Source organism: Oncorhynchus mykiss, chromosome 12, assembly GCF_013265735.2.
Source record: "Oncorhynchus mykiss isolate Arlee chromosome 12, USDA_OmykA_1.1, whole genome shotgun sequence".
In the NCBI taxonomy this organism is placed as follows: Eukaryota; Metazoa; Chordata; class Actinopteri; order Salmoniformes; family Salmonidae; genus Oncorhynchus; species Oncorhynchus mykiss.
This window is the reverse complement of record NC_048576.1, coordinates 63,659,040-63,685,854: the sequence shown is the minus strand read 5'-3', so window position 1 is coordinate 63,685,854 and position 26,815 is coordinate 63,659,040. Positions and strand designations below refer to the sequence as shown.

The following is a 26,815-nucleotide window of genomic DNA, read 5'->3' as shown; positions in this document are numbered from 1 at the left end:
CCATCGTTTTATGCACACCGAACTCCGGGCGCACAGTCCGCTTCAGAGCGACGGGGAGAAAAGAGAGCACAAAAGAATAGTTTGCCTTAACATGAAGCTATTTTGCTGCTATTCGCTGTCTGGAGTTTGAAATAGGACTATACGACGCGTGCACATCCACGGATCGACTAGTCTTATGTTATTTTAATGCTACCGATAGAGGTTTCGGAAGGAGTGTGTTTCACCTCAAGGTATGTGCGTCCGCCGCCAACATCCAGAACGCGTCGACAGGTTGTCGGTGCGTTGCCAACCTCAATTTGCAGATATGTTGCCAATATAAAGTGTTACATTTTTCATCACATTTAACCAGGCCATCCCCTTTGCGTGTCTTATTCTTCCTTGGAAATAGGAGTGATCCTACATCGGTTTCTTGATGGTATTATTTGAGGCTCATGGGAATTCCACCAAAGGTTTGACTTTTATCCAAGTGTGGGTTATGTGTTGCATATTGCCTGTAGCCTAATCTGCTATTTGACTAGCCCACATCATTTCATATTGTAGGCCTATCAACTTTAACATGGCCTACTTTTAAATACCCAAATAGTTTAGTAAAATTTGACTTTAATCTTTTGGTGAATGGTAAGGTTGCCGATATACATTTTCTGTCTTGCGGTCCATAGCAAACCTTTAGTCCTTATCGATATTTTGAAATTATTATAGCCTATTTCGGGGGTTTTCAAAGCTCTCATCAGTGACGCCAGTCGGTTCCAAAATTGCAACTATTGAAGAGCTAGCACAACTGATTCAGCTTGTCAACTAATTATCAAGTCGTTGATTCGGTGAGCTAGTTCAGGGCTACAACACAATTGTGGAACATCTGGGGGTCCCGGTTGAGGGATTTGAAAACCGCTGGCATTTCCCATGTCTACCTGTATGGTGATGATGATGATTGAGTCTCGCTCCTCATTGAGTTTGATATTTAATTTCAATTGATAATAGCCACAACCTCGGTTGTCCGAAATGTCAATGTAGGCATGTCTCTTTAATGAGTTGCAGAAATGTGGGGTGGTATTAGCCTATAAAGAAATAGACTATTTATCCCAAACAAACAAATATTTGTCTAACTCAAGCCTACACATGTTTATATCAACATGTTGTGGAGAATATAGGCTACAGGGAGACGCAAATTGAAAAAGGCAAGGGTAGCCTAGTTATGTGAATATAATGGGGAAATATGATATCAAATGATGATTAGCTTTATTGTGAACGTGTGATGATGATGCAGTAATAACATAGCTCCAAGAAAATCGACGACATAGCCTATATCCACTGCATTTGCTGGCAATCTTTAATTGTTAGTGCTATCCGCGATCCTTGTGACATCCCTTCCCTAAACCCTAATCTTAAACCTTACCCTAACCTTAACCATAACCCTTACCTGACCCTGACCTTAACCTACAACTTCACTCAACACTTTAATTGTTGGCCTACCGAGCACATTCCCCAGACTTTGGTATTAATTAACATAACATATTTTAAAGTTTTGATAGCCCTATCACTACACAGGGAGGGCCTATAGCTTTTGATTGGCCTATGCTTTTTATTTAGAGGGGGCGCAAAATGAGACTTAACCAGGTGTCCCTTCAGTTTTGTCCAGTACATTATCGGTGTAACGTAAAGCTTATAGGATAGACTCCAGTCAAAGACTCCAGCCATCCTAGTCATAGACTGTTCTCCCTGCTACCGCACGGCAAACGGTACCGGAGCGCCAAGTCTAGGTCAAAGAGGCATCTAACAGCTTCTACCCCCAAGCCATAAGACTCCTTGGCATCTACTCAACAACATCTATTCAAATGGCTACCCAGACTATTTGCATTGCTCCCCCCCCCCCCCCCCCCCCCCCCCTTTTTTTTTTACACCGCTGCTACTCTCTGTTGTTATCATCTATGCATAGCCACTTTAATAACTCTACCTACATGTACATATTACCTTAATTACCTCGACTAACTGGTGCCCCCGCTCATTGACTCTGTACGGGTACACCCCTCTGTATACAGTCTCGCTATTGTTACTTTACTGCTGCTCTTTAATTACTTGTTACTTTTATTTCTTATTCTTATTCGTATTTTTTTTAAACTGCATTGTTGGTTAGAGGCTCGTAAGTAAGCATTTCACTGTGAGGTCTACTGCACCTGTTGGCGCATGTGTTTGATAGTAGTTTAAGGATATACCGTTCTGGTCCACAGTATTAGTCTGCATGAACCTTACACAGTTATGAATAATAGTCAGGAAATTGCAATCCTTTATGTGCGCTCGGAAATAGGCGAATAGAGACGCTCTCGCTTTGGCACAAGCAAGGCAACTCACATTCTATGACAGATAGTGTCCATTATAGCAGTTGGTCGAAAACAAAATAATATTCCATATTTGTTTTTCAAGAGATTTGATTGGTTTATGTGGTTTTCTAATATTATAGCCTATCTTGTAATCACTGTTGTGATCATTTGGATAATAATCCATTGAAATACATATTTGTGAAGTTATTGGATACAGTTATGTAGTCTATGCACATGCATAGGCCTAAATTATTTGATTTAGTAGGCTATTTTATTCGAGATTGTAATCCTTAATTAATCACATAGACCGAATAATTATTTCGATTTGTAATGACGGTGTAAATTACATTATAGCCTATATCAATTATGATTCATATTTCTTGATATATGAATCAGGTTTCATTTTTTTAAATTCCTTTTATTTTTATTCGAAGCAGTGACACCCTCATTGCGCCAATGAGAGCAAAGGCATCTTGAAAGTCTATCAGGTCAATTCATTAACAAGTAGCCCACGGTAAGCGCCATATTCGATTAAGAATTGTTATCTGATAACCCAATAATTGAGAAATTATCATTTCAAGCCTAAATAATATATTTAAATATAATCGGTCATTCAGAACGGTTAGTTCCTTTCGAAATGTAGGGTATCGGCTGGAATTAGATTTAGGCGTTCTTAATCATAAATATTCATTAAAAAAAAAGATTATGGTCGCTTTGATTTGGAATATTGTCAATTAATAAATAAACATGTTCTCGCTATGTTGCAATAGGCCTATTGATTACCGTGCATTCTTGAAATGTCACGATTTATGTAGATGAAATTTGTGTTCATGGAATAGGATTAGTCCAAGACTAAGTGTCGTGATGGAACAATTCTATAGTCTACCACAACCATTAGTATTATTATTATTTGTATTATTCTATTATTAACAGTATTATTATTAATATTGGTATTATTATTCAAAGTATATTAATGAATCCCCATGCTTTAGTTGGAATTTAGATAGATTTCATATATTTCTACGAATTTTATTCGACAACATAATATTTCTTTATTGAAAATATCAGGTATGGCATCCCCCCCGTTTGTGTGGCCGTGTGGCGTCAACAGGTCACGGGGTTTAATCCCGACCAGTTTTTGGTCAAGATTAGGCCAAAGCCAGATCTCCGGTTCGACCACCCATCTGACTTCGGGTATCATATGATGCAAGTCAATAAACAGGAATAGGGCCACACACCACCATCGGCTCCAACGTTCAGTCGCAGTGGGTCAGGTGTTTAAAACTTTGTTGAGTGCACCGAATTGAGTAGCCTATTAAGTTTAGCACATTTATTTAATTTCCTAATCATTTATCCAATCCACGGCAATATTTATATTATATTTTATTCCTGTTGCAATATGTGCGCATTGCAGGTCGACTGTTCATGTAATTCATTTATACATTGGATATTAAATATGTTTTCAAGAGGACACAGAAATATAATATCCACGGTCATGTTTAGGCCTATAGCCTACGTGTCTTTCTTTCATTGACTTCTGATGCGTTTTATTTCCCCTCTTTCTCACTTTTCCTCGACGACAACCTTACCTCTATTTTTTCCTTCCACGCACTTGTTGTCTGTAGGCTTGTATTTAGAGGGTAACTGTCCCTTTTCTCTTTCCTCCTTCTCGTCCAGCGAACACGACGAAGGAAGGAGGGACGGGATGAAAACAGAGGAGACCCAATCATGTCTTCAGCAGCCTCCAGCCTCCACGCCATTCGGTGAGGAGTGAAATAGGACTGACATCTTGAGCCTGACTGGCACATAATGATTTTAACATTATTGTCCAATAATTAAATAAATATCCATGGAAATTTCAAAGGTTACAGTGACAGAAACTTTTACATTCTCAACTTTATATGTTATAAATGGGATACATATATGACAAATATGTAATACATTTGATATGTGATACATTTTCATTTGTATTTATCATGTGTATTACTATTTTTGTTATAAAAAAATCCTGGACCTTGCTGGGAAGTAATGTTGAATGGCTTTATTTTTTTTTCAAGCTCTGCTTGACATTTACAGATCTGAACACGCACACACACACACACACACACACACACACACTATACCCTCCGATGATGTGGACTTCGATTAAGGCACCTCACTGATTCAGATGGGTTGGGTTAAATGTGGAAGCAATATTTCGGTAGAATGCATTCAGTTGTGCAACTGACTAGGTATCCCCTTTCTCCTGTGTCCCCCTCTCCCCTCAGGTTCAGAACACAGGGGCGGAGGGGGCGAGGTGTGTGCGGGGTGTGAGTCGCCCATTGCCGACCGCTTCCTGCTGCGTGTCAACGAGCGCTCGTGGCACGAGACCTGCGTCAAGTGTGCGGTGTGTCTGAGCGCACTCAATGGGACATGCTACTGCAGAGACCGTCTGCTCTATTGCAAGCATGACTACGAAAAGTAAGAGAACGTCAATACTACTAAAATCCCAAAAGACACACAAACCTTAGTGTTGGCATTGTCTTAATCAGTGTTTTGTCACCTAGTCCTTGTGCCCCTCCTGAATCAGGTGTGCTGGTGTCGAGATAGAACAAATGTGTGAAATTATTTAGGGTCTTATAGGAACTGGTCTATATGGAATATGTGACAGAACAGATGTAAAATGTGTCAAACTCATCCCATGGAGGGCTGAGTGTCTGCGGGTTTTCGCTCCTCCCTTGAACTTGATTGATGAATTAAGGTTACATTAGTAAAGAGCTCCCCTCACCTGGTTGCCTAGGTCTTAATTGAAAGGAAAAAAACAAAAACCTGCAGACACTAGTCCCTGAATGTTTGGAGGGTATATACATGAAACACTGAATTGCTATTAGTGAGGATTTAAGCTAGCTCCACTTTCCTCTCTAATAAATATGACTGGGACTTTTTATCTGTCTGGGGGTCTGTTTGTCAGTCTGTGTGTGTGTGTGTGTGTGTGTGTGTGTGTGTGTGTGTGTGTGTGTGTGTGTGTGTGTGTGTGTGTGTGTGTGTGTGTGTGTGTGTGTGTGTGTGTGCATTCGACTTGTGCGTGGGTGTGTGTGTGTGTGTGTTTGTATGTGTGTATGAGATCCCCAGGGACGGACGGCTGAAGGACGTAGCCTGTAGGTCGTTATCATTGTTGTGAAAAGTGTCAGACGACGTCCAGCCGCACAGACTCTCCCACTGTAGCAGACATCTGGAGGAGAGAGGGGAAAAAAGGGAGGGAAAGTTGGAGGGGAGAGAGGATAGGGAGGAGAGAAGGGAGAGGAGAGACAGAGGGATAGGTGAAGAGGGATATAGAGTGGAGACAGAGGATATGAAGAGAAAGTGAGAGAGAGTAGTAGAGAAGTTCTCTCAGTTGCTGCATCTTTGGAAATTATGTTAATAATTCCTAACTTGAAAACTAAGACGAGTGTGTGTACCGTTACAGGGTAATTTGGGTGAGGTGTTAGTAGGGGGAATTGGAGTGCGACAGATATGAAATGGTGTTGAGTTGATGAGTTCACTGTCTCACTCCCTCTAAAAGTGTCTGAAACTACAGTGCCTTCAGAAAGTAATCATAACACATTACTTTTCCCACATTTTGTTGTGTTATAAAGTGGGATTAAAATTGATTTAATTGTCAATGATCTCCACAAAATACTCTAATGTCAAGGTGGAAGAAAAATTATAATATTTGTGAAACATTCATGAAAAAACACACAAGTGTATCTTGATTATATAAGTATTCAACCCCCTGAGTCAATGCATGTTAGAATCACCTTTGGCAGCGATTACAGCTGTCATTCTGTGGTAAGTCTTGAAGAGCTTTGCACACCTGGATTGCACAATATTTGCACATTATTTTTTTTTTAATTCTTCAAGCTCTGTGTTGCCATAGATTTGCCACTCAGGAACATTCAAAGTTGTCATGGTAAGCAACTATATTTGGCATTGTGTTTTAGGTTATTGTCATGCTGAAAGGTGAAATAATATCCTGGTGTCTGTTGGAAAGCAGACTGAACCAAGTGTTCTTCTATGATTTTGCCTCTGCTTAGCTCTATTCCATTTCATTTTATCCAAAAAAACTCCCAAGTCCTTGCCGATGACGAGCATACCCATAACATGATGCAGCCACCAACATGCTTGAAAATGTGAAGAGTGGTACTCAGTGATGTGTTGTGTTGGATTTTCCCCAAACATAATGCTATGTATTCAAGACACAAAGTCAATTTCTTTGCCACATTTTTTGCGGTATTAATTTAGTGCCTTGTTGCAAACAGGATGCATTTTTTATTCTGTACAAGCTTCCTTCTTTTGACTATGTCAGTTAGGTTAATATTGTGGAGTAACTACAATGTTGTTGATATGTCCTCAGTTTTCTCCTATTAAAGCCACTATACTCTGTATCTGTTTTAAAGTTATCATTAGCCTCATGGTGAAATCCCTGAGTGGTTTCCTTCCTCTTTGGCAACTGAGTTAGGAAAAACGCCTGTATCTTTGTAGTGACTGGGTGTATACTATCCAAAGTGCAATTAATAACTTCACCATGCTCAAAGGGATATTCAATATATGCATTTTTTTAAATCCCCTACCAATAGGTGCCCTTCTTTGCAAGGCATTGGAAAACCTCCCAGGTCTTTGTGGTTGAATCTGTGTTTGAAATGCATTGCTTGGCTGATTGACCTTACAGATAATTGTATGTGTGGGGTACAGAGATGAGGTAGTCATTCAAAAATCATGTTAAACACTATTATTGCACACAGAATGAGTCCATGTATCTTATGTGACTTGTTCAGCACATTTTACTCCTGAACTTATTTAGGCTTGCCATAACAAAGGGGTTGAAAACTTATTGACTTAAGACATTTCAGCTTTACGTTTTTTATTAATTTGTACAATTGTCTAAAAACATAATTCCCTTTGACATTATGGGGTATTGTGTGTAGGCCAGGGACACATCTACATTTAATCATTCATTTTAAATGCAGACTGTAACACAACAAAATGTTGAAAGAGTCAAGGGGTGTGAATTGAAGAGTTGCAAAGAAAAAGCCATATCTCAGACTGGCCAATAAAAGATTAAGATGGGAAAAATAACAGACACTGGACAGAGGAACTCTGCCTAGAAGGCCAGCATCCTGGAGTCGCCTCTTCATTGTTGACCTTGCGGGTACTATTTAATGAAGCTGCCAGTTGAGGACTTGTGAGGCATCTGTTTCTCAAACTAGACACTCTAATGAACTTGTACTCTTGCTCAGTTGCACACCTGGGCCTCCCACTCCTCTTTCTATTCTGGTTAGAGACCTTTTGCACTGTTCTGTGAAGGGAGTAGTACACCGCGTTGTACGAGATCTTCAGTTTTTGCGCTTTCTCGCATGGAATAGCCCTCGTTTCTCAGAACAAGAATAGACTGACTGTCATGATCGTCGTATGAAGGAGTGAACCAAGGCGCAGCATAGTATGTGTACATTCTCTTTATTAAAATAATGAACACCGAAAAGACTAACAAAATAACAAACTAGTGAAGCTATACAATATAGTGCTGACAGGCACATAGACAAGATCCCACACCAGAAAGTGGGGAAAAAGGCCTGCCTAAATATGATCCCCAATCAGAGACAACGATAAACAGCTGTCTCTGATTGGGAACCATATCAGGCCAACATAGACATACAAAACCCCTAGACATACAAAAAACCCTAGACATTCAAAAACATAGAGTACCCACCCTAATCACACCCTCACCTAACCAAAGGTCAGGGCGTGACACTAACGAGTTTCAGAAGAAAGGTCTTTGTTTCTGGCCATTTTGAGCCTGTAATCGAACCCACGAGCATGCTCCAGATACTCAACTAATCTAAAAAAAAAAAGGCCTGTTTTTATTGCTTCTTTAATCAGAACAACAGTTTCCACCTGTGCTAACATAATTGCAAAATTGTTTTCTAATGATCAATTAGCTTTTTAAAATGATCAACTTCAATTAGCTAACACAACGTGCCATTGGAACACAGGAGTGATGGTTGCTGATAATGGGGCTCTGTACGCCTGTGTAGATATTCCATAAAAATTAGTTTCCACCTACAATAGACATTTAAAACATTAACAATGTCTACACTGTATTTCTGATCAATTTGATGTTATTTTAATGGACAAAAAAATGTTTTTCTTTCAAAAACAAGGACATTTCTAAGTCACTTAGGTTGTGGAAGTGACTTAGGAAGGCTACCCGAAATGTTTGACCCAAGTTAATCAATTTAATGGCAATGCTACCAAATGCTAATTGAGTGCATGTACACTTCTGACCCACTGGGAATGTGATGAAGGAAATAAAAACTGAAATGAATCTCTTATTTTGACACTTCCCATTCTTAAAATAAAGTGGTGATCCTAACTGACCTAAGACAGGGAATTTTTACTAGGATTAAATGTCAGGAATTGTGAAAAACTGAGTTTAGGTGTGTTTGGCTAAGGTGTATGTAAACATCCGACTTCAACTGTATACTGAGATCATGTGACAGATCGTGTGACACTTAGATTGCACACAGGTGGACTTTATTTAACTACTTATATGACTTCTGAAGGTAATTGGTTGCACCAGATCTTATTTAGGGGCTTCATAGCAAAGGGGTGAATACATATGCACGCACCACTTTTCAGTAAAAATTTAGATTTTTGGTCTTAAAAAAGTAATTTCTCATCGAACCAGCTCGAAGTTCGTAACAAAAAAGGAGACAAAGTGGAGATAAGGAATAACAATATATTTACTAAACTAAAGACAATGAACAATGGTTTGTGTAGTCAGTTATCAATAGTGTAAGCGAGTGTTTGCGCGCATAAATATGATAATGAAGGGTGTTGAAAGGTGCCAAAGCAAACAAACGGCCACAAAAATGCCACAACCAAAATCTATAAGTGTCTGCATGGAGAGTCTCCCCAATGATTGGGGAAGAGGTGTATTTATCCTGGGACACCCGAGCCCAGGTGTGTCCCATTTCGCCGATGACCCTCCCGGCTCCTCCCACTGACATCCTATTAAGGAAAACAAGAGCAAAGATAAAGAATTCGGCAGAGTGGGAGGGTCGTCACACCCCAGTCCCATAAAACCGAGGACCAACAAGGACCCCGGAAAACCATACCAGCCTCTGCGTCCCAAATTGACCCAGCCTCTGCGTCCCAAATTGACGAGGGGGTACGTGTTCACACTTTCACTTTCCCCAGCAACCTTTGCACACAGGACGCAACGTTTAAGAGGAAAGAAGAAAACGAGACCAGGAGGGAACAGACAAGAGCGACAGAAAAGGACAATCCCAAACAATGGTCCGTCACGTAGACATTCAGGAACAGGGCGCACAAGAGCACACCCGCAACAAGCTCAAACGAAAAGAACATCTCAGGGTCCTTCTCATTAAATTTTGGCAACACCAACATCATTTTAGACGTTTTTTCACTCATTTCAATCTTGTAGTGTTCAGCGATCTGCAACAGCTGTTCTTTAGTACATCATCTTAACAGTTCCTCTGATGGAAAGCAAAGTAACACGTCTACGTTAGACACCATAGTCACAAGTAAATACAAAAAAAAATCTTGCTCTTCCCCCCCCTGCTGAGCAGGCCGGACCACTAGAAGAAAAATGACAATCACAATGGGCACCACAGAAGAGAGATGAGATACATATGGAGCTTCCCCAAAACCTACAATAACTCCACCTTAGTCTTTTTGCGGATTTGTGGTGGGTAATTACGCACTGTAGCCCACTTGGGGGGAAAAAAGAAGCAAGTTGGCAGATTCCCCCCAAGCCATAGATGTGCCCCAGAGACAACTGCTCAGTCCACGGACACCACACAAAAATAAGCAAAATAACCATGCCTAACGTATTCCAAAGTGAAACACGTCGCCAAGCCTAACGGGGGGAAAAAAGGCTATAGTTCTGGGTAGCAAGTTTCACAACCCTACCCAAATTTCCCACTGAGGTACATAGCCGATTGTACTCGCCTCAGACCGATGTCCCAACAGGGAGTAGAGTAAGAGTCTCCAGCCTAGGCAGGGGCCTGGAAACTAACCAATATACTGTCCAACGCAGCACACAACCAACTAGCCACCGCAGTGGCAAGTTACCCAAACAAAGGCAGCCAATACTGGGCACTAAACATTACAACTCAAAAGCTGTACTCAAAAGATGCAAACAAAATCACCTACAGAGTTTTCAAACATTAACTCCACATTGTCTCCCGAACACACACATACTAGTAAGCCCAACGACACTAGTGTTAGTCCTTCATAATGCAACAAAGTGCTACACGCCAAAATGTCTAGGAATCAACCTTATGATCCCGGACGAGCCTCCACACGTCACGAACCGGGTCAAAGTTCTTAATAAAAAGGGAGACAAAGTGGAGAGAAGGCTCCACCCACCAACATTCTATTAAGGAAATCAAGAGCAAAGAGAAAGAATTCGGCAGACAAAGTGGGAGGGTCGTCACATTTGTGTATGTCCATTGCATGAAATCCAAATAAAAATCCATTTAAATTACAGGTTGTAATGCAACAAAATAGGAAAAACGCCAAAGGGGATGAATACTTTTGCAAGGCACCGTATATGTTGATTCTCTCTCTGTATAGTGTGTATATGTTGAGTCTCTCTCTCTATATTTTTAAAATGCAACCTTTATTTAACTAGGCAAGTCAGTTAAGAACAAATTCTTATTTCCAATGATGGCCTACCGGGGAACAGTGGGTTAACTGCCTTGTTCAGGGGGCAGAACGACAGATTTTTACCTTGTCAGCTCGATGAATCGATCCAGCAACCTTTCGGTTACTGGCCCAACGCTCTAACCACTAGGCTACCTGCCTCACAATATAGTGGGTATATCATGAGTCTCTCTCTATATAGTGTGAGTACAGTATATGTCTGTCTCTGTGAGAGACTTGGCACACGTCTTTACTGGTGACCTTCAGAAGATTAGTAACAATGTCTCCTTGTGTTCCCTGCAGTCACTCCATCAGCACCTCTCTCTCTCTCTCTCACACACACACACACACACACACACACACACACACACACACACACACACACACACACACACACACACACACACACACACACACCACTCCCCGGCTCCCCCTCAACCGTGAGCAGGTGTGTGTACTGTATGATGTACGGGAGGAGTGTGTATGAGAATTTGGGTTGAGTGTGTGTGTGTGTTTGTGTGTCTAAGAATTTAGCAGAAATAGTGGAAAGCTTGAGATCTGTTTCTTTGCTGTAACCCTTTGCGGTCTGGAGTTGTATGTGTGTGCTGATGTTTGGGCTTTTGGTTTGAGCTATTTTATCTGCTGTACGTTATTGCAAATTATCTCTTACTTAAGCATAGATTCAATCAGTTTATACAAAATTTGCATGTCTGCGATGGGTATAACACGGGAAGCCGCTTCTGATTGGACAGTTCCAACGCAGTTCCACCTCCGACATCGCCTAAATGAAACAATAATACCGCTATGCAGAAGTTGGTTATCGCGGGCTAAAGTCGATCTGATCGAATCGAGCCCTTACTGTATCATTCCCATAGTCTCCTAAACCCAGGTCTCCTGTGTTAGTTCTAAGACTGTGTTAGCCTGCTGAGCTAAGCCTAGGTATTAGCTTGGGGAGCTAATCAGGGGTTAAGTTGTGAATTCGGAGTTGGGAGATTATGGTTGGAACTGGATTTAGGGTTAGGGTTATGGTTGAACTGGGATGTGGACTTGAAGCTAGGGTTAGGTTTACTCATTACGTGAGGAGCATAGTTCTACTCTGCGGTGCCCAGATGTTTGCCTCTTCCCGCTACAGTATCTCTGTCTAGCCATTGTTTTTGCTTTTTTCTTAGGCGAGAGGTGTGTGTGTTTACTGCAAACAATTTCCAAGAGACACAGACCGCTGCCCGTACAGACTCTCCAGTATCCCCCTCACACTCTGATACACACACACACGCATACACACTCCACACACACTTCCCACAGAGTGACAGAGAGCAGAGTCTCTAGGCTGACCCAGGTCTCAGACCAATAAAGGCCCTGCGCCCTGGGGGCCCGGCGGGTGACTAGAGCCTGGAGGAGCCTGGAGCCCAGGTTCAATATCAGTCTGGAGTGGGAGGCCTACCCCCTCCCACCAACACCACCACCAAGCAGCACATAGCCTGCTCCTACTGCACACACACATGGAGTGGATATCAACATGTAGGACACTACAGTGGACATCACCGTATCACGATAGCTGGTGGTAAAACATCATTGATTTTTTTAGTAGTAGAGACATTGTAGAGGGAGAGACCGGAAATGATAGTGAGAGGTTTGTGTGGAAAGTACGGCGGGGCTGGGAATCGATTCCACACTCACACAGGTATCTGCACCCAAGGTGGTATCGCCGGTAACTGCTAGAGCCGACCCTCTGGCCCTGCAATGCTGGCTCTAATAGATCACTCTGTGGGGTGGGGGACATGGAGACCCTGTCTGGAGCAGGGGAGAGGGGAGACTCCCACAGTCACACGGGAGCGGAGGCCCCAAGAGTCACAGCCAAGTCCAATGTTCACTGACCAAACAATCTCTCAAACTGCCAGGCCAGAAGCTCACCTTCTCATCTTACGTGGTTCTATGTGGAATCCCTGTTGTACTATGCTGGGATTGAGAACAGAGAAACCATAGGTCTTCCACACAGATACAGCATCTCTCCCACCCGTCCCCCTCGCGCTCCTCCCGCCTCCCTCTCTCGCTCCCCCTCTCTCCATTACCTCGTTCATCACTGTCTGGTTTGTAATAATATTTCTCAATTCCAAACCTCATTTCCCGCTCGTTGAGATTGATAGCAGTGATGACACCAATCAGTTTATCTCTCCGTTTATCCCTCGTTTTCTCTTAATCGTCTCTCCGCTCAGCGCCTCTTTGTGTCTCAGGACGGGAGGAGAGGGAAGGTGGGGTGGAGGGAGGGGGTTGATTGGACACAGCGCTAATTACCAAATGTACTCAGCTACTCCAGTGATGACAAGCCTAAGAGAAGAACTATATATGCACAGTACCTGTATATAGTTATTTTCTGTATATACCATAATATACAGTATAACTGTGCTAGGAGATGGATAGTTAGTTAGTATGCACAGTGGAAAGAATGGGTTAAATCAAGCATAAGACATTCTGCCCCATACTGCTAAAACATATATACTGCTAAAAAAGATGTGCCAAAACCCACAAAGCTGATTAATCAACACAACTGCAGCAAGCCTAAATCAAATCAAATCAAATGTATTTGTGTAGCCCTTCTTACATCAGCTGATATCTCAAAGTACTGTACAGAAACTCAGCCTAAAACCACAAACAGCAAGCAATGCAGGTGTAGAAGCCTACTGTACAATGCGGCACACAGTCAGAACCGAAGCATAGCCTATTGCAGCCAATGATATCCATTCTGAAGAATTATTTGTAGAATTGTTAGGAATTCATCCCATGTGTTTGCACTCACTATAGTTCAGTCTGAGGGAGTGTAGGAGTGTGTTAGGGATATGTTGTTGCTCTTGGCTCATACACAGTCGTCCACAGGGGGTATGGTCAGGCAGACAGACAGACAGAGCCACGCTTAGTACTCCATATACAGATTGAGGAGTAGTATTGTGGTTTTTAACGCAATATCTTGTCTCTATCTGAAATGACATTAAATGTAATTTAAAGTATTTCACTATAGTGCTCCATATAGGGAACGGGTTGCCAGTCTGGTCAAAAGTAGTGCCTCTATATATAGGCAAAATGGTGCTATTTCAGACAGTCCTTCTGTTCCACCAGACACACAGTAAGGGTTCTCACGTCACCTCCCAGCTCAGGTCAACAGGTGATGCAGGAGAAAGAGAGAGAAGAGGTAGGAAGAGAATAGAGATGAAGAGACAGAACCTTACAGTGATTTATATCAAGGCATGCGTTGTGTCAAAGCTATGCAGAGAGGAAGGACAGAAAGAGAACAGAGAGGTGACTGAAAACGAGAAGAAGTTGGAGAAAGTTGATAGAGAAGATAAATTGCAGATCGGGGGCGAGCATGGGATAAAATAAAAAGAGGGAGATTTAGGAGAAGATGAAAGCCATGGAGGAGAAGACAGAAGAGCAGGAAGGTGAGGTGTGTCTGTGTCACCCCCTAGTAATATTGCCACGGTTTTTGCATAATGCCCGATGAGCCCCAATCATCTGGCCTCCCCCACAACAATTTCATTACAGACAGCTAATAAATGTTTCATGGAAGAACAAGCTGCTCGCCTCGCCGTTATTAAATCTGAGATAATAAAAGAAGAGCGAGAAAAGGAAAGATGGGGGGGTGGACCCGAGAGAGGGAGGGAGGGAGAGAGACAGAGAGAGCTAGAGAGAGAGCGGTGTCAACATTCTCAAATCGGGGGGCTGTATCTCCTGTTTCTGGGGCAACGGGTCCCCTCCCCTCCCCCTGCTCCCTCCCCCTTGCACCCCGCTCCGCCAGAGAGAGACAGGAAATGAGAAACCGCCAGACAGGATATTGCGTTCTGGTGGCCTGGGGATTAGCTGTTTTATCTAAACACACACACACACACACACACACACACACACACACACACACACACACACACACACACACACACACACACACACACACACACACACACACACACACACACACACACACACACACACACAGAGACTCATCCATATCCTCGCACACATCCACGCATTCCTCTCACACTCTCCCAAGCATCAAGCACAGTGTTCTGCACAGTTTTCAGTCGTTACTCTTTGCAGGTATGTTCCATGTGGTCATGTTATGCCATATCTGAGCTGTCATTAAAGGGTCAAATCTTTCAGTCGAGATCAGATGTGGAGTATGGAGTATCTCAAGTATTATCAGGAACAGTGTAAATAGTTGAGAAAAGAAAAGTGTACGGAGAGACTGGTCTGCTAATCATTAGCAATAAACCTTGATATTGTATTTTATACTAATCAGAGGGTCATTCATACCGTATAGCTCAAAATGTTTGGAAATCAAATAAGACTGTCTGATGCACGTTGTCTATAAGTACACATAGGCTTTGAAGGAAATGGCTTCCATCTGCAAATGTGTGTGTGATTGCAAGTTGTTTCTGTTTGTATATCACTGTTCTGTGATGTACCATGTCTGAGACGCATACACTCCAAGAAATGCTGGGTTAAAAACAACCCAATCTGGATTATTTGGTAACCCAGCACTGGGTAAATATTGGACAGGACACATGCTGGGTTATTTTGACCCAGCCGTTGTTTTTTGGGTTGTTGGGATTACCCAAACATTGGTTAATTTAACTATCAGTTGGGTATTTTTTACTCTCCTTCTGAGTGGACCTAGCAGCTGGGTCTGTTTTAAATGTAATCCTTCAATTATTTTCAGATAGATTTGATTTGTCTACCTGTTATTTTGTTTTTGCATTTGACACATTCTTCAATCTATAATATGAAGATCATTTATTACATACTGTATTATAAACTGGGGTGGTTGGAGCTCTGAATGCTGATTGGCTGACAGCCGCGATATATAAGACTTTATAAACTGGATGGTTTGAGCCCTGAATGCTGATTTGGCTGGAAGCCGTGGTATATCAGATATAGGGTCTGACAAAACATTTTTTACTGCTTTAATTACGTTGGTAACCGGTTTATAATGGCAATAAGGCACCTAGGGGGTTTGTGGTATATTGACAATATACCATGGCTAAGGGCTGTATCCAGGCACTCCACGTTGTGTTGTGGTTAAGAACAGCCCTTAGGCGTGGTATATTGGCCATATACCACACCCCCTCGGGCCGTATTCCTTAAGTGTACCACGGGTATGACAGAACAGTTATTGTTACTGCTCTAATTACGTTGGTATCCAGTTTATAATAGCAATAAGGTACCTTGGGGGCAGTGGTGTAAAGTACTTTAAAGTACAACTTAAATATTTTTGGGGGGTATCTTTACTTTGCTATTTATATTTTTGACAACTAATGTACTTTCTACTCCATACATTTTCCCTGACACCCGAAAGTACTTGTTACACGATGAATGCTTAGCAGGTCAGGAAAATGGTCCAATTCACGCACTTATCAAGAGAACACGTAGTCATCCCTACTGCCTCTGATCTGGCAGACTCACTAAATATAAATGCATTGTTTTTAAATGATGTCTGAGTGTTGGAGTGTACCCCTGGCTATACGTGAATTTAAAAAAAACAAGAAAATGGGGCCATCTGCTTTGCTTAATATAAGGAATTTGAAATGATTTGTACTTTTACATTTTTAAAAAAATATTTAAGTATATTTAGAAACAAATAATTTTACTGGGTGACTTTCACTTTTACTTGAGTAAGTTTTTATTAAGGGGTCTGTACTTTTACTCAAATATGACAATTGGGTACTTTTTCCACCACTGCTCGGGGGTTTGTGATTTATGGCCAATATACACTACATGACCAAAAGTATGTGAACACCTGCTCGTCTAACAGCTCATTCCAAAATCCTGGGCATTAATATGGAGTTGGTCCCCTTCTTTGCTGCTATAACGGCCTCCACTCGTCCGGGAAGGCTTTCCACTAGATGTTGGATCACTGCTGCAGGGACTTGCTTCCATTCAGCCACAAGCATTAGTGAGGTCGGACACTTAGATCTGGCTCGCAGTCAGCGTTCCAATTCATCCCAAAGGTGTTTGATGGGATTGAGGTCTGGGCTCTGTGCAGGCCAGTCAGTTCTTCCACACCGATCTCTACAAACCATTTCTGTATGGACCTTGCTTTGTGCACAGGGGCATTGTCATGCTGAAACAGGAAAGGGCCTTCCCCAAACTGAATCGTCTAGAATATCATTGTATGCTGTATCATTAAGATTTCCCTTCACTGGAACTAAAGGGCGTAGCCCGAACCATGAAAAACAGCTCCAGACCATTATTCCTCCTCCATCAAACTTTACAGTTGGCTCTATGCATTGGGGCAGAGAGTGTTCTCCTGGCATCCGCCAAACACAGATTCGTCCGTTGGACTGCCAGATGGTGAAGTGTGATTAATTCCTCCAGAGAACACGTTTCCACTGCTCCAGAGTCCAATGGCGTCGAGCTTTACACCACTCCAGCCGACTCTTAACATTGTGCATGGTGATCTTAGGCTTGTGTGCGGCTGCTTGGCCATGGAAACACATTTCATGAAACTCCTGGTGAACAGTTCTTGTGCTGACGTTGCTTCCAGAGGCAGTTTGGAACTCGGTAGTGAGTGTTGCAACCGAGGACAGACAATTTTTGCAAACTACGTGCTTCAGCACGTGGCGTTCCCGTTCTGTGAGCTTATGTGGCTTACCATTTTGTGTCTGAACCGTTGTTGCTCCTAGATGTTTCCACTTCCTGATAACAGCACCTACAGTTGACCGGGGGCAGTTCTAGCAGGGCATACATTTGACGAACTGACTTATTGGAAAGGTGGCATCCTAGAACGGAGCCATATTAAAAGTCTGAGCTCTTCAGTAAGGCCATTCTACTGCCAATGTTTGTCTATGGAGAATACATGGCTGTGTGCTCAATTTTATACACCTGTCAGCAATGCGTTTGGCTCAAATAGCCAAACTAATTTGAGGGGGTGTCCACATACTTTTGTATATAATGTACCACGTTGCGTCATGCATAAGAACAGCCCTTAGCCATGGTATACTGGCCATATACCACACTCTCCTCAGGCCTTATTGCTTAATTATAATAAGGTATATCACCTTATTGCATCCCACCAGTGGGATTTACATAAGCTTTTAGGGAACTCATACACTTCTGTAAGCTTAATTGAAGCTAAACGTGATAACTATACAACAGAACAGATTAACAGGAATGACATTGACTCTCATGGGTGGCCAAAAAGAACTATCTGAAAGCCACACCCCTACTAAACTAGGCCTCCTGTTTTTGAATGCGTGCATCTTAGTGTGTGTGTGTGTGTGCGTGTGGACGTGAGCATGTTTGTGTGCGTGCCAGTGTGTGTGTTTGCGTGTTTGTGGTGGTGGCGGAGGGAGCGGTATCGTGGGGAATGCTGGGAAATTTTAATAACACAGGAGCAGTGCAGGGAGATTTAATAAAAGGAGATGATGTGATTACCGAACCCTGGCTCTGAGCCATCCTGCTTCACAGTGCAATATCCGCTCATACACACACACACACACACACACACACACACACACACACACACACACACTCACGCTCACACATACACACCAAAATAAAATTATACTAAAGCCATACTAAGATTGTAACATCCAGATTCACTGTAAAGATCCCATACCCACAACCTCACCTAAACTTACATTTCCAATATGCTAAGACAAACATCCACTGATAGCTGACAATACAAAACCCAATGCACATTTTCACTAATCCATTCACATGGATGGACACATACCGAACATGCATCCTTACGCACATAGGAGCAAGCAGCACCACGTACACATCAACATACAAATAATACATGCATAACAGAGTCTTTGCTGAGATCTGAGGACTTGCATTCGCTCCCCAAGCTAATGTCTCGGCTTTAACTCAGTAGGTTAACAGTCGTAACCTACTGCCGTGCAAGAGACTGGGGTCCGAACCCAGTCAGTCTCATTGGTGCTGTGAATTGGGGAGGTCAAAGTGCCAACCAGGGTAAAAAGTAACCCCGTTTGCTTACGAATGCTTGTGATCATTTCGGAGATACCTATATAGGCTTCATAAAGGGTTTATGAAGGCTTCATTATGCCTTAAAAGTGTTTCGTCTAAAGTGGGGCCATTCATCCTGATAGCAGCCATGAGCCATTTCTCCTCTCTCTGGGTTATGGGGGATGCGGCCCAAATGGCACCATATCCCCGATATAGTGCACTACTTTTGACCAGAGCCCTATAGGGCTTGATCAAAAGTGGTGCACTATAAAGGGAATATGGTGCCATTTGGGCCACAAGTAGGTCTATTGTGAATTACACTTCTATTAGGGGGATTATACTGATCTACTTAGAGACCTCCCTCAGTGACTGTTGCCCTCAGTTTCCAAGTTTAGTAAATTCTACAATATATGGCACTATGAAATGGGATTAGTAACCAAAAAGCAGGACTTAAACACTGTAGAGGAATTGTGATCTTGTGACCGTTGTCCCAAGTCGCCTTTATGTTGAGTAAATTCTGGCAGTATAAAATGGGATTAAAAAACAAAAACTGGGATTTAAAGGGGAAATCTGCAGTTAAAACAATAACAAAGCCGTCACCCTGCCATTGGTTTGAGGGATGGAGAAATGTAACTACTCTCAAATGTATACAGAGCTATTGATGTAAAGACTGACCATCCATGAGATCAAATGTATAGTTTGAACCAATATTTTGAGGCTATACAGTGTCTGCTTTATTACTTTGTTCATGAACAAAGCAGTAAAACAATCTTATAAGTTGGGTAATGATGGGGTAAGACAATTGAACTAAACTCATGAGGCACAGGTTTTATATTCTTCAATTATGAATGTGTATATGTCATGAATGTTAAAGTAAAAAAAATAGCAGATTGCCACATTTAAACGATAGATACTGGTTTGCCATTTTCGGGGCTATTGGATAAGATATTTTACAATTGCTGTAGGCAATGAGGCAATTAAGAGGAGGCACTTGAGAGAACTTTCTGTGTGTTATAGACAGACAGCTTGGTATAATGGAGTGTGATGTGAATAGATGATGGTGGTGGTGACTGGATTAGTGGTGAAGTGGTGCTCCTCGATCGGTGTGCTCGTGCGTCCGTGTGTGTGAGTGTGTGCACGTAAGTGTGTTTGGCAAGGGAGTGTGTTTGGTTCAGTAAGTATGTGTGACGGTGGCGGGCTGTGATTGGGGTAATTTTCGGGAGTGTTAGCTAGTTTTGGCAGACCGATAGATTGAGATAGATTATCCGTGGCAGCTGTGGTTTGGACAGGACAAGATCACAGATTAGGAGTTTGAATGTGCCGACCTGGCTCACTCTCCTCTCCTCCTTTCCTCTTCTCACCTCTTCCCCTCTCTGCCCTTCAGATTTAGGGTAGCAACACCTTCTTCTCACCCAGTCAGGGAGCCTTAACACTTCTCCTCCTTCTCTCCTTTCTTTCCCTCTAACTTCCCTCCATCTCTCTGTCCCTCGTCATCCTGTCACTTTCTCATCTCATCCAGCCATCCCTTGCCTCTTGCCTCAACGTAAATATTTTTCTCTCACACTCTCTCTTATTTCGATGGTCTCTCTCGTTCTATGAGCTAAGTCACTGCCACAGCAGACCTCTTGTTTGCAGTCTTGTTTGCAGACGCGGGATTTCCCCAGTGTCAATATGCCATCATATGATTAGGCGTGTGGGTGTTTCAGATATGTATAGATATTGTGGAAATATATAGTATATGGAAGTACTCACCGTATACTGATGAGTAACCTGGGTTTCCTGTAAATATATGTGTGAGTTTATAGGTTGGGTTAGGCTAGAGAGACAGAGAAAAAAAGAGAGTGTGTGTGTGTTTGTGTCTGGGGGGGGGGGGGGGGGGGGGGGGGTCTGTGTGTGTGTTTGTGTGTGTATTTTGGTGTGTAAAAGAGAAAGAGATTAACCCCATGCTATGGCCAATCCCTGGTTATGAGTTTACAGCGTCTGTCTGGGCATCGCACTGTTTAAACAACAATCTAATTAATCCTGTCTTTATTAGTTTCACTGAACTACAGAGGGAGGGAGCGAAGGAGAAGGGACGGAGGGGGGAGAATTGGGAATCCTGTCAGAAAATACTGGAGGGAGATGGGATGGGGGGCAGAGTGATAAAACAACTGGGATTCAAGAGGAATTTAAAAGCAGGAGTTTTGGGGCCTTTAAATCGAATTGATATGTTGATGAGAAGAGAATGAAGAGTGGGAGAAAATGAAAGGGGTTTGGACACGCGAGAGGATCCGCTCATACACACACACACACACACACACACACACACACACACACACACACGAGAAGAGTGATGAAAAGACACAAGGAAAGTAGACAACAAAGCCCCGTGAATGACAGTGTGTGAACTGTTTAAAAAATTGTCCAAGCACGATGCTTGTTTCACATGTTCTCTTTTAAATCCTACTAAATTGTGAATAGTTGGTAATGATGGGCTAAAACACTGGACCAGCTCGTTAAATAGATTCATGTAAAGAATGAGTAAAAGACCAAGATTCCACCAACACTTCAGTGCAGGCTCCCTTACACATCAGTTGACTACTGCCCCCAAGTGTCATCAGTGAAGAACAACATTCTGAAGCGTTACCACATACTGTTATTGCAGTAAACATATGTTAGATGTTCAAGCTTTAAGTTCTGGGAAATGCTGATGTGACATTTAATTATATTCCGTACACAGGTTTGGTGGAGAATCTCCACAGGTGCAAATGAGGTCTAATCTTTCAGGCAATCTTGTGTCTGTCTCTCTGCCTTTGGGTGCGTTCCAGGTTGTCTTTAATTCAGTCGCTCGGCACATCTCAGAGGACTGCTAATATCATGTTAGTGAGAAATTACAACAACTCCTGCAAGCAATGTGAGACCTGATCATCTGCAGTCCGACTTCAAAAAAAGACGGTTTGGAAGGACACCTCGAATGAGGCCTTAAAAGCTCTGCGCTGCTGTGTGGTCAAGACGGTGTCTTCTGCACATCTCAGAATATTACTTTATCGTATTCCTACTGTGACGTTAAACTAACTCTTCTTCAGGACTGCAAAAAAGACAACATGGAACACACCCGACTGCAATAAAGACACCTGACCTATTACACACTGGAACGCACCCTTTCCCCCCTCTGTCCCTATAGGCTGTTTGTCAGGAAGTGCAGTGCGTGCCTGCAGGTGATTGGCCGCTCAGAGCTGATCATGCGTGTGCTGGGGCAGGTGTACCACCTGGGCTGTTTCAGCTGCTGTGAGTGTGAGCGCCGGCTGCAGCGCGGGGACGAGTTTGTCCTGAAGGAGGGCCAGTTGCTCTGCAGAGGAGACTACGAGAAGGAGAGAGAGATGCTGGCTGCCATCAGCCCCACACCCACTGAGTCAGGTAACAGGAAAAGACAGGGCAACCAACAAATCAATCAATCAATCAAACCATACAATCACTGGATGAAATCTAGGTGGCATTTTATGCTACGGTATAGAGAAAGTGCAGGAGATTACGTAATTACACAGTGATAACCTAATGACTTGTTTTTTCATTGGGATTCACTACTAGGCACCATTTGATACCAATTTGTCTGTCAATTGAAGATCCTATTTTCTCTCTCCACACCCCTCAGTGAAGAGTGAGGATGAGGATGGTGGGGGCGGTTCTGTAGGGGGGAAGGGCGGCGAAGGGAAGGACCACAAACGGTCAAAGCGACCACGCACCATCTTGACCACACAGCAGCGCAGAGCTTTCAAGGCCTCCTTCGAGGTGTCCTCCAAACCTTGCAGAAAGGTAAGCAGACCAGGCGTAACACGGTTTCTTTCTTTTGTTCCTTCTCTTTTTCACTTTTCTTTCTCTTTCTCTTTCTCACACACACACGCGCGCGCGCACGCACACACACACACACACACACACACACACACACACACACACACACACACACACACACACACACACACAGACATATACACACACAGTCCCATTTAGTGTCATGGCTTAATTTATCTTATCTTCAGGTGAGAGAGACACTGGCAGCTGAGACCGGGTTGACAGTTCGAGTCGTGCAGGTGTGGTTCCAAAACCAGAGAGCAAAGGTGAGATATTTGACCTGTCCTGAATCCCCCCCCCCCCCCCCCCCCATGACACTAATACAACCAATAACACTAATCATTAATCTAATGGCGCAATTGCTCTGAAACTGCATGCAAACATTTATTTTAAAGGCTAAAGCACAGTTAAAGGGATAGTCCACCCAAATAACACAAGGAAGAACTATCCTTATAACGAACGACAGAGCAATAGCGCCATTGAGTCCATTATCAGTGTGTTGGTCCTGTGCATTGCAGATGAAGAAGATAGCTCGCAGGCAGCAGCAACAGCAGCAGCAGCAGGAGCAGGAGCAGCTGGGAGGGTCCAGGAGAGGGCCGAGCAGGGGGGGCCGACAGAGCAACGATGACAGTGAGGGTAAGAGGGGGGAATAGAGCAGGGATTTCACAAAAGCCTTGTAGCTAACTGGTACTTAACTCGCAGATGTAGAAGTGCTTAATTTGACAGTTTTTGTTCATTCGTGCACAGGAAGATTAGTCTTTCGCTACAAACGTGACAATTAACAGAGTAGCTTGCTAAAGTAGCGAAGTTTCAGGAAACTCACCTCAAGACAGGTGAAACAATGTCTCTGGAGTTAAAGGGGCAGGACGAGAGGAAGAGATGCAGGGATTGATTAATGTTCAGTCTCTCTCTTCCCAGACGGTTCGAGTGGTCACGGATTGGACGGTCTGTTGGCGTACCCTTCGTTGCCACGACAGCAGCTACTGGCTCTGGACCCCAACATCTACGGAGGAGAGCCGTTCCGCCATGGCCTCACCCCTCCTCAGCTGGGCTCTGAACATCTTCACTCCTACGGTAAGAGAGGGAGGGAGAGGGAGAGAGATGGAAAAAGACCGAGAGAGATGGACGGACCAAACAGACAGACATACTAACTCTATTTCCCCTTTAGATTCAGAGACTGTGTTCCACGATCTGGACAGCGACGGGAGCCTCAGTCACCTCGGCGACTGTCTTCTGGCAGCGGCAGACGGTGGGCTCCTGGCGGGGCGGGTGGGAAACCCCATCGACCGCCTCTACTCCATGCAGAACTCCTACTTCACATCCTGACCCCTCACCCTTGACCCCTGACTCACTCCACCAATCACCACTCAGAGAAGCAGCTAATGACCGGTTATCCTACAAGGCCCAGAAGGTCATCACACCAACCATGCTTGAGCTGGGTCCATATCCATATCTGACCGGGCTTATAGTACCTTACCAAGTAAAAGCATAATAGTCAACACCTGGGTCATGTTCAGTAGGGCGGAAAACGGTGGGAGTGAAACGGGGAGGTACTACCTTCATTTGTCCACTAAGAACACGTTTTTCCATACCAAACACGACCCAGGTAGCCATTTAAGATCTCAACTATGACTTAGGCCGTGTCCGAAGTCTGGCTTGCCCATTACTTACTTAAACTGCATACTGTGTACTTAATCGTATTACATACTATTTTGAATGTTCGGTTTAGTACAAACGTATGCAGTAAGCAACAAACATCAAAGTACTACTCATCCATACTGAGAAGGCGTCATCGAATGCGCCTTCTCGCTCTTGTTCTACGCCGTTCTTACATTTGTTTTTGCAGAGAGCATCCCCTATTCTGATAATCAGTTGTTGTTGAACACGCGGGTGTGAAAAGACGATGATCTTCCTCAATAGTGCCCAGCGAATTCTACTTAGATGAAAAGCCAAAATGAGTATGACAATCCGGGCATTTAAAGTATACTAGATCTTCAAGATTTCACATACTATAAAACTTTTTTTTCCCACATACTCAAACGGCCTACTATTTAGGACGCAAGTATGGGTATTCGGACACGGCCACACTCTGTTGCTTGATCCCAACATCCTCCCTGTAGCAGACAGATGTGAAATCCTATTGACAACATACTTGATCAAATACTCTCTCATTTGTTTCATATAAGAGGGACTATTCCATTGGTCCGTTGCTCCAGGCAAGCTTAAATCAAGGGCAGCTAAAGTATTTCAAAGAAAAGAAAATACTATTTGAACCCAGGTCTGTCAGGTCTGTGTGTTTGTGAGTCAGAAACCTGTGTTACTTATTAGGTTGCTAATGAATGGGGAGTGTTTCATTCATTAGCTCAGGATCTGACCTGCTTGTTGTGCCCACACGGTTAGGGAGTCTTCTTGGCAGCAGGGTTAAGGAGCAGAGTGAAGACGCATACCAGAGAGGTTACAGCAGGCTTGGGGCAGAGCTGCCTCCAGAACATGATTCAACCCAAAAAGCGTTGTATTGGAGATGGCCACTGGTTCATAGCGTGGATGGGGTCAATTCAGTCAAATCAAAAAAGTGAATGGGAGCTCAGCCTAAATGAATGACTGGAATAAAGGTACTGGGTGGATTTGGAGGAACATTGAGATAGATTTCATAAGAGGTTGAGATGAGTTGAAGGGTACAGAGTGGCACGCTCGATTTGTTTGGGAATGAGTGAAACATGTGGGTTAGGTAACTTAGGTCTAGAGTTTGCTCTCAGGTCAGTGTGTCGGTTCGGGTTTTTAGCAATGTTATACGGGAAATGATTTACAAATCCCTGTAACCCGATTAGTTCACATTAGTCAACATAGTGAAAGGAGATGTGTAGACCGTAGATAACATCAGGGTCCTAATAGAGTAGTGTTTCTCAATCTTGGCCCTGGGGACCCAAAAGGGTGCACATTGAAAAGAGATCGAAAGAAGAAAGAAACAATGTTATGCCTGGTCTGCTTACCTTTCTGCATGGTTCGGAGGACACCTCGAAGGAGGCCTTGAAAGCTCTGCGCTGCTGTGTGGTCAAGATGGTGCGTTGTCAGGTGCGAAAGGCAAAAACAAAAATGTACCCCCCCTTTTGGGTCCACAGGACCAGGATTGAGAAACACCCCTATAAAGTAGACTAACAGGGTCATTCAGATAACCGTATAAAGGAAACAGGGTTGTGTAAAGTGTAACGCTTTCATGTAGCTCTGGTTCAGGGTTTTATGTGGGGTTTGCTTGGGAATGCTCAGCATCAGCAAGCCATTCGTAACACCTGGGACCAGAGCTAGCGTTCGTGTAACTATTTCTTTAATACTGTGAAGTATTCACTAAAAGGTGCAGGAGTTTGTCCTGGGCTGGAAAAACGCTAAGCCCTAAACGAAAGTGTAGAAGTTGAATATTGATTGGTGTGTAAAACATAAGTAAAAAAGTATGTTTAGGCCCAGGAGTTTTTCCTGTTCAGGTCACGTGGTCAGGAGAACTCCTGGCCCTAGCGACGATAAACAAGTATGTGTTCCAATGTAAAATAATTGTGTTAATATTATTGTTGTTACAATGAATACTACAGTACTACTATAGGTATAATCACTGTAATTTATCTTTGATCGAAAAACACCTTACAATAGACGTTGTTCAATATTTTGTACTCTTATGGTTAAGTATTTATGTTGTAGCATGAGCTGTGTGTGCCACACTTTCAAAATGTAAATAATTATTACTATGAACATAGCACTGACGACAGTATTTTCCTATAGCTTATACCCACACTGGGACCATCTTGTGGAGTCCACTTCCTATATGATTTCTCATAATTGACTGATGATATATATTTTTTACAGTATAGTATTTACGTGGATATAATTTATTGTGTGATACATTTCTCTGGAAGGTATGAGAAATTCTTAATCTTAGATTTTGTCTGAAAGATATTGCTCCAAGTTTTTGTTCTGTGACCTCTTCCATTGTGTGCTTTTTGAGTGTAATGTCGCGTTTCATCAATATAACCTGTCAATTCAGA

The 26,815-nt window shown here is 43.0% G+C and overlaps 1 protein-coding gene across 2 annotated transcripts; it reads left to right on the top strand.

Annotated features, from left to right (window-relative positions):
- On the top strand, window positions 1–26,815 carry lmx1al (LIM homeobox transcription factor 1, alpha-like). Of its 2 annotated transcripts, none has more exons than XM_021624490.2 (9): window positions 1–230; window positions 3,993–4,078; window positions 4,583–4,775; window positions 22,120–22,352; window positions 22,588–22,748; window positions 22,973–23,050; window positions 23,303–23,420; window positions 23,703–23,858; window positions 23,953–26,815. In XM_021624490.2, exons 1-9 carry the CDS (start codon window positions 187–189, stop codon window positions 24,108–24,110), a joined length of 1,227 nt encoding a protein of 408 aa, XP_021480165.1. In that variant the 5' UTR covers window positions 1–186; the 3' UTR covers window positions 24,111–26,815. The 2 variants fall into 2 exon arrangements, with proteins under 2 accessions (XP_021480165.1, XP_021480164.1); XM_021624489.2 differs by having other exon boundaries at window positions 23,688–23,858.

Bases quoted from the DNA above. Each gene is read 5' to 3' on its own strand.
- lmx1al (XM_021624489.2), top strand. From the start codon at position 187: ATGCTACCGATAGAGGTTTCGGAAGGAGTGTGTTTCACCTCAAG. The intron at 22,353-22,587 runs GTAACAGGAAAA...CACACCCCTCAG, and splicing joins CCCCACACCCACTGAGTCAG to TGAAGAGTGAGGATGAGGAT. The intron at 23,421-23,687 runs GTAAGAGGGGGG...ATTAATGTTCAG, and splicing joins GAGCAACGATGACAGTGAGG to TCTCTCTCTTCCCAGACGGT.